The sequence below is a fragment of the Taudactylus pleione genome, unplaced genomic scaffold (assembly GCF_031769625.1).
Source record: "Taudactylus pleione unplaced genomic scaffold, aTauple2 ptg000201l, whole genome shotgun sequence".
Taxonomy (NCBI): Eukaryota; Metazoa; Chordata; class Amphibia; order Anura; family Myobatrachidae; genus Taudactylus; species Taudactylus pleione.
The window spans coordinates 61377501-61385346 of NW_028284603.1; the positions used below are offsets into that span (position 1 = coordinate 61377501).

A 7846-nucleotide genomic window follows, 5' to 3' on the forward strand; every position below is an offset into this window, starting at 1 on the left:
CATTGTATATATAGATATATCTATATTCTGCAGGATTCACGACTTTGATCACAATAAGTTGCTAGATGGACTGGAAATACTGGCAGCATTACAAGAGTCTCTGGAAGATCATATACGCAACGCGATCTCCAAGGAGGATAAGATGAAGCATTATATAGGTGGGTGATCATTCACATTGAGCTAGGCCTGATCTTTTAGCACACTAATTAGGACATAGGGCCTGATTCAGAGTTGTACGCCAATAGCACAGCAGCTGCGTCTTTGGATGCAGCAGCGGCACTAACATATGCTAATTGCGCATCATCAAATCACCATCGGGCAGCCATTAGTCATAAGCCTAAGCTAATCGGAATGGCCGCCAGAACTCATCTGCCAGGACCAGGAATTCTGCACCAAAAGGTGCAGACCCTGACTGTGGCACGCATACAAAACTGGGGCGAGACACCCTGTTTTGTAAAACGGTCCTAGTCTCCACTATCGGGTTTGCGTCCATCTCTGAATCAGGCCCACAGACATGGGCATTTTTTACCAAGTACAGCCATGGCCAAAAGTTTTGAGAATGACACAAGTATTGGTTTTCACAAAGTTTGTGGCTTCAGTGTTTTTAGACCTTTCTGTCAGATGTTACTATGGTATACTGAAGTAAAATTATAAGCATTACATAAGTGTCAAAGGCTTTTATTGACAATTACATTAAGTTTATGCAAAGAGTCAATATTTTCAGTGTTGACCCTTCTTTTTCAAGACCTCTGCAGTATGCCCTGGCATGCTGTCAATCAACTTCTGGGCCACATACTGACTAATGGCCGCCCATTCTGGCCTAATCAATGCTTGGCGTTTGTCAGAATTTGTGGGTTTTTGTTTGTCTACCTGATTCTTGAGGATTGACCACAAGTTCTCAATGGGATTAAGGTCTGGGGAGTTTTCTGGCCAATACTTGTCATTCTCAGAACTTTTGGCCATGGCTGTACATTACTTTAGTCTCCTGAGTGCCTGCTCTGATTTTTATCTTCAAATTTATATCACCAAAATGATGTTTCTCTTCACCCCTGAATATTACACAGTTCTGCAGTGAGATTCCTGCTGGTATATAGTAATAGTGTATACAGAGAATAGCGTCCCTGTTACTGTTGCATACATACAGCACATACTATCTACCCACATGAATACAGATGTGAGGGCAAATCTCTATGCAGGTCCTGAGCCAAGGTATCGTATATAATTGTTGATACCGCGCTCTTTGTTATCAGGAAAAGCTGCTGTATTTAAGATATTGATAATGCAAAAAGTACTAGAGTGCTGATAGTATCAGTTGTGTCTGATACAATGTTGCAGTAATCTGTGTGACAATTTAAAATATGTAGCGCAATACCTGTAATGGAAATAGTGTTGTTCGGATGTTGGGCAATTAAAGAAGTAATTTATGCGGGTTCCGTTGTAACACCAGCAGTGAGCCTCTCCGGGTATGGCAGGGGCTCTGATCTAACTCTCCCTATAACTGCCTACCCTGAGCCAAGGTATGCCTTCTTGATGTATACAACACACACGTATGTGTATATATCTAATATATATACACCATATATATACTCACCTTGACAAAGGGGCGCTGATTCCCTGAAACGTCGGCCTGTTTTTCCTGTATATGGATTGAACACATTTATTTACCTGCCTATTCGAGACTCGGAGTGCCGCTATTGTATTCCTACTGCTTTGTCTATTCTACCAGGAGGCACCCGAGCACATCACCCTGTAAGGATCTTGAGTGCCGGACCATTGTACTAATAAATATAAAAATATATATATATATTATATTTTTTTAAACAGAAGACTGTCCCAGAATCTGTCACAGACCCTCTTCTGCATGTACAGTATCTTGAATAGTGAGGCAAAACCAAAAATTTTTTAAAAAAGCACATTCCTGTCGAGCTGTTTGATAAGCAGTCCGGCCGCCATACCATCCTGATTGTTGCCACGGCAGCCTTCAAATCAATTGCATGGTGCGAGGTGCAGGTGGGAGATTGCTGTTTGCACACTTTTGTTCTGTCCCTCTACCTACGAAGTGGTGGTGGTTCAAGGCTGCTTCTAATCTGTACAAGACAAAAGTAGGCCCTGCATCTCTCCTCTTCAAATTGAAAATTAAAATTAGATTCTATGTGCATATGCTAATGTCATTTTAATGATTTTAACCTACTTCTATAGTGTAGGACTACATTAATATATCTAAAATATAGTGCTAAAATGCAAAAAGAGCTCAAATAAATCGGACATAGAGTTATGTGAGAATTTAAACCATATTGATGTGTGGCGTGCGCTGCCTCTCTATGGTTAACAGGCAGTGGGTGGCCAAGCCTACAAACATGCCGTTGACCGGGACCACCCACGGAGACCCTGAGAGTGTGCTGTGGCCTGCGGCACCCCAGGGCACACTTGGGAACCACTGTTCTATTCAATTACTGCAATCTACAACTGTAGACCAGACATTTATTATAGAAAAAATGATATTCACTACATAATAGCACATTTGCAGTATGAGAGGCTGCAGGAAAAGGCACGTACACTTTTAAAAAGAGGAAAAAATTACATTGAAAATTGTCTCTCTTATTCTTAGGCACTTACACAAACTATTTCCCCAACACTATCACCTCTATACACCAGCACCATCATATCCCACAGCCGAGATGTAGTTATGAGACCGGCGGCCGCTATGCCGACAGTCTCAATACCGACAGGGAAATCCCGATAAGGAACTTAAGATAGGACACCAGCCTGAATGAGGTAAGTCTGGGGCGCCCATAGCGTTAGCTGCGGTGGGGAGGGTTAGATTTAGGGAGCGTAGCGGGGTTAGGTTTTGGGGGGGAAGTTAAGGTTAGGCACCACTGGAGGGGTTTAGGCTTAGGCACAAAGGGGGGAGGGTTAGTTAGATTTAGGCTCTAACGGGGAGGATTAGGCTACAAGAAGGGAGGGTTGGGGAGGAATGGGGGAGGGTAAGTATACTTACACAACCCCTGTCAGAATACCAACCATCGGAATGCCACTGTTGGTATTCTGACAGAAGGCATCCCGACAACCAGCATTACAGACTACATTTTACCCATAGTTAACACCTCTGTGGGTGATTGAGCACACCCAATAAATGTGCTTCCACTATGCAGTGCAGGCAACAAGAGCACTCCCAACAGTTCTTAAAAGTTGTCTCCTATGAATCTATCTTTCCCTGTTTATATTCTAGGACAACACTTACTCCCAACTCCCATACATGACACTGCATTCTACACTATACACTAATATTATAGGACAATCATACTACTGTTCTTTTACTGTCCTACACAACCTTATATATAACACAATAAATCTATGCACATTACTAACCACTGCTACTTTACAATATATTCCCATCTCAGACAACTAGTAAAGCCATACACAGCACTGAACACCATAGATGACGCTAATGCGCTGTGTACTGTACCTACTTTTTACACTATACCTATACATTCACCAAACCACATATATACCTTTAAGACCACCATACTATAGAGCAGGGGTGGCCAGACTTTTGGACTCTGTGATCTAATTATAAAGCTAAAAACCTTTTTGTGATCTACCAAGCCCCAAAAAAGGGTGGGGCGTGACCTCGCAGCAAGGGGTGTGGGGGTCTGTCCTACCAAAATCATATATAGTACAATCTTATTCAAATGACACCGCACACAGACCCTGCTTCAGCAAGTATTACCGATGCGATCACGGCAGCAAGTGCGTACGTAGTTCTGCTGTGAAATTACTCAAATGACTGCGATCGCAATGCCGCCACATCAACAACGTAATGATGCCCACTTCCCTTTACTCACATCCGTAATACCTTGCAAGTCTGCGAAAACATTGGTGGTACCATCGGAACCTCACGCACAGTTAAGGCAGGTCAGACTTCACTCACAAACTACCAAACTCACTGTCGGCATCTAGAGCTCAGGCTGCGTATGTTGTCGCAGGGGCTTAATTATGCACGCCCCTGTAATGGTGTTGAAATGCACTGGCACGCCTCCCGCCACCCTCCCTTCCCGATCGGTGCTTCCTGTCAATCACTCTGTGATGGGTCCGCGTAGTCCCGATCGCAGTGGCTGTTTTACGCACGCACACTGCGATGCGTGCGCAGAACACAACAATCGACCGGTTGTATGCGGTTTTGCACTTGCGATCCTTGCTGAATCAGGCCCATAGTGCCCCTGATTCACATTACACCACATAGTAGTGTCCCTTATTCACATTACGACACACAGTAGTGCCCCTTATACATAATGCCCACAGTAGTGCCCCTTATACACATAGGCCCTCATTCAGAGGCGCTTGCAAAATGCGAGCGCTCGTTCTGAATGAGGGCGGCCACTTCTCTTTTGAAGTGCGACCTCCTGGTTGTTCGGTACCACCCACAGCTTTAGCGACCGACCAGGTTGATGGTCGCGATGGTCAAGACCATCTCGGCTTGCGACGATACCTTAAGGTTGGGTCTCATCGCAAGCTCCATGGAACTTCCTGCTCTGATCGAGCAGGAAGCTCCCCACTGACATCACTGCTGATGTCAGTGCAGCCGCCCACAAAACGGCAGGCGTTCCTTAAGGAACGCCTCCGTTTCTGAAACCACCCCCTCCCCCCCGCCACACCTACAAAACGGGGGCGAGCTGTCGATCAACATCGACAGCCGCCCCTTTTGTAGTGAGCTCCGGAGTGAGAGAATTTCTCTCTCGCTCCGGGGCTTGCGCACGCTGCGCGTGTGCAGGGCCTAAACATCGACCCGCTTCCGAGCGGGTTTGAATGAGGTCCATAGTGCCTACAGTTCTTCATACAATGTCCACTGTAGTAGTGCCTCTTATACAATGCCCCCAGCAGCGCAGAACAACTGGAAATCAAGATTGCTGATCCTTGTCGGGTGTTGCATTTTGATCTCTCTTATGTGTTATTATGGTATGCATATTGTTATATACAATTTATCCACTTCTCAAAGAGTCTGCACTCATACTTCTCTAAACTGTTCCTGCCCTTGATGCAGTACCCCCTGTAGTAGGGCCCCCTCCCAGTGCAGGACAGCCCCCACACCCCTGTGCTGAACTTACCTGTCTTCACGCTGGGTAGGCTGCTTCACCGCTTACACCCTGTCACTGCCGCTAACTTATACACAACACTAAATACACACTTGTTACAATATATTATAGAAATACAGTAATATCTCTAAGCATTCCACTGAACCCCATAATATATATGCCAAGTCCATTATTCTTTCCACTAAACCCTCTACACATTTTCCCAACTCCAGTGCATGTTTTCATGATTTCCTAGTTGGAGCCAGTGGCAGATCCAGTGTGGAGGGTGCATGATCAGAGCCATCGCCCCCCATAACACACAATGTTCTCCATGGGCACTTTTATCTCCCTGGGGTGAGCTCTCCCAGCCGTATCCACCCCCCTACTCACAGAGCCACTATTGGGCAATAGTTGTTCTGTGAGTGGGGAGGCGTGAGTTGGGACTATGTGAAGCTAGTATAACCATAGAGCAGAGGTTCCCAAACGCGGTCCTCAAGGCACCCCAACAGCTATGGATATCTAAATACTGAACTGAGCACAGGTGGTTAAATCAAATTGACTGCGGTACTATTAAGTCACATGTGGCCAAGCATGGATATCCTGGACTGCTAGTGAGGACCGAGTTTGGGAACCTCTGCCATAGAGAGAGGCTTGTGCATGGAAGGAGTGCATTACACAATGGCCTAGGTGGGTAACACAACCTCTAAATATATCCTTGCTGCTGCTTTATTTATACATTTAACATATTTGTGTTTAAAGAGAATTTTATGGGGTTACATCTGCTCTGGTTTATATTCATGTAATCTAATAGTTAATTCATCCTTTTTAAAATGCAAACGACAAAGCTATGCGTCTGAAGTTCAAAGAGATCTGCAAAACTAGGTTGGAGCTCTGGTAGATGGAGAAGATCAAAGACACTGTCATCCCTGGAAGAGCTGCTGCTGTCACTGTGTATAGTGCTAAGCTACAGCTCTGCAGAAGAATGTCAGCTGCGGAGATCATATTTAGAATTATGGCAGTTTAACTAGCTCACAAAAAAAAAAACTTTATCTTTAACTCAAAACTTTAATTTATTTCCCAACAGCCTTTAGTTATTATCTGATGCCCACGTCACCACCAGAGACTGTGGCAGGTTCTCTTATCCCCAGATGTTTCAGGCATCATCTAGCAGTTGGACTACCTTTTATTTTATTGAGCATATTTTTTAGCACTGTGAATGTGTAAGCTAAATAAAATATTAATATCATGCCAATTCAATCTAAAAAAAATACCTAATTCTTTTCAGCTATGACAGATGAAGTCCTAGAAGAAGATGACCTGGATAAAGATGGATTTTTGTCCTACGTTGAATATATGCATTCACAAAAGCGCACGGCAAGTCCGACCACCATTCTGGACAAGACAGCGAAGGACAAAACAGGAACAGGAAAGAAGAGCAGCTAAATCTGAAATAAATGACAAATAAGCTGTTGTACATTGTGTTCTCATTGCAGCACTTATAAAACACCAGCGTTCTCTTCCTAACTCACTGATGTGTCATGCTAAAGATGAGACATTTGAGAGAAACATGTCATTATGATCAGTGGCGGGCTGGGCCGGGGGTCAGGGTGCCATGTGCCCCCCAGGCCGCAGCGTCATGCGGGCCGCTGGCAGTCTGTGTCACTGTGACACAGACTGCACCGCGTGTGTAGTGCTGACCGACGGAGTTCGGTCAGCGCTACACAAGTGACACACAGCCGCCAGCTCCGGCAGCTGTGTGTTTGTTTTGATCAGCAGCCAATGAGAGTCTGTCAGACTGCGGGAGCTGCTCCATCTTCCAGCTCCCGCAGTGGGTAATGGGAGAGGCGTTATGACGTCTCTCCCATAATGCAGAGCGGCCCGGGAAGGACAGACGGAGGAGCGGATGGCGACGGCGGGAGCCGGGATTCAGGTAAGTGTTTTTTGTTTTGTTTTTTTTACTACGTGTGTCTACTGGGGGGAAGGCTGGCACTACAAGGGGGAGACCACTAATGGGGGCACCAGAAGGGGGGAACCACTACTGGAGGCTCTGCAAGGGGGGGGGACTACTACTACTGGGGCCACTACAAAGGGGGAACCACTACTGGGGGCACTACAGGGGGGTGGCACTACAAGGGGGGGACCACTACTGGGGATTATAACTGGGGGCACTTCAAGGGGGGGGGACTACTACTGGGGGCACTACAAGGGGGAGACCACTAATGGGGGCACCCACTACTGGAGGCACTGCAAGGGGGGAGGGACTACTACTACTGGGGCCACTACAAAGGGGGAACCACTACTGGGGATTATAACTGGGGGCACTTCAAGGGGGGGACTACTACTACTAGGGGCACTACAAGGGGAGGGGACAACTACTAGGGGCACTGCATAGGGGGGAGGGGACTACTCAACACGACTAATTGTAGGGGCACTACAAAGGGGGGAGGGGACTACCACTGGGGGCACTGCATCGAGGGACCACTGCTGTGGGCTCTGTAAAAAGGGCAATACTGGGGGTACTGCATAGGGGGGAGACTACAACTGGGGCCACTATTTAAGGGGCACTGCATAAGAGTTACCACTATTGGGGGCACTGCAAGGGGTATGGACTGCTACTGGGGGCACTATATAAGGAGCACTGCATAGGGGGTACCACTACTGGGGGCACTATATAAAGGGCTTACTAGTGGGGGCACTGCACAGGGGGGACCACTACTGCGGGCACTGCATAGGGGGGATCACTACTGGGGGCACTACTGGAGGCCTGCATAAGG

The 7846-nt window shown here is 46.5% G+C and overlaps 1 protein-coding gene across 1 annotated transcript in view; it reads left to right on the forward strand.

Moving 5' to 3' along the window:
* Nucleotides 1-6515, forward strand: part of LOC148518647 (multiple coagulation factor deficiency protein 2 homolog) — a 23868-nt gene extending 17353 nt beyond the window's left edge. Inside the window, exons 3-4 of the mRNA XM_088477458.1 lie at nucleotides 34-158; nucleotides 6358-6515. Coding sequence (XP_088333584.1) covers nucleotides 34-158; nucleotides 6358-6515 — 283 coding nt within the window. The remainder of the gene's footprint in view (nucleotides 1-33; nucleotides 159-6357) is intronic.
* Nucleotides 6516-7846: the final 1331 nt, after the last annotated feature.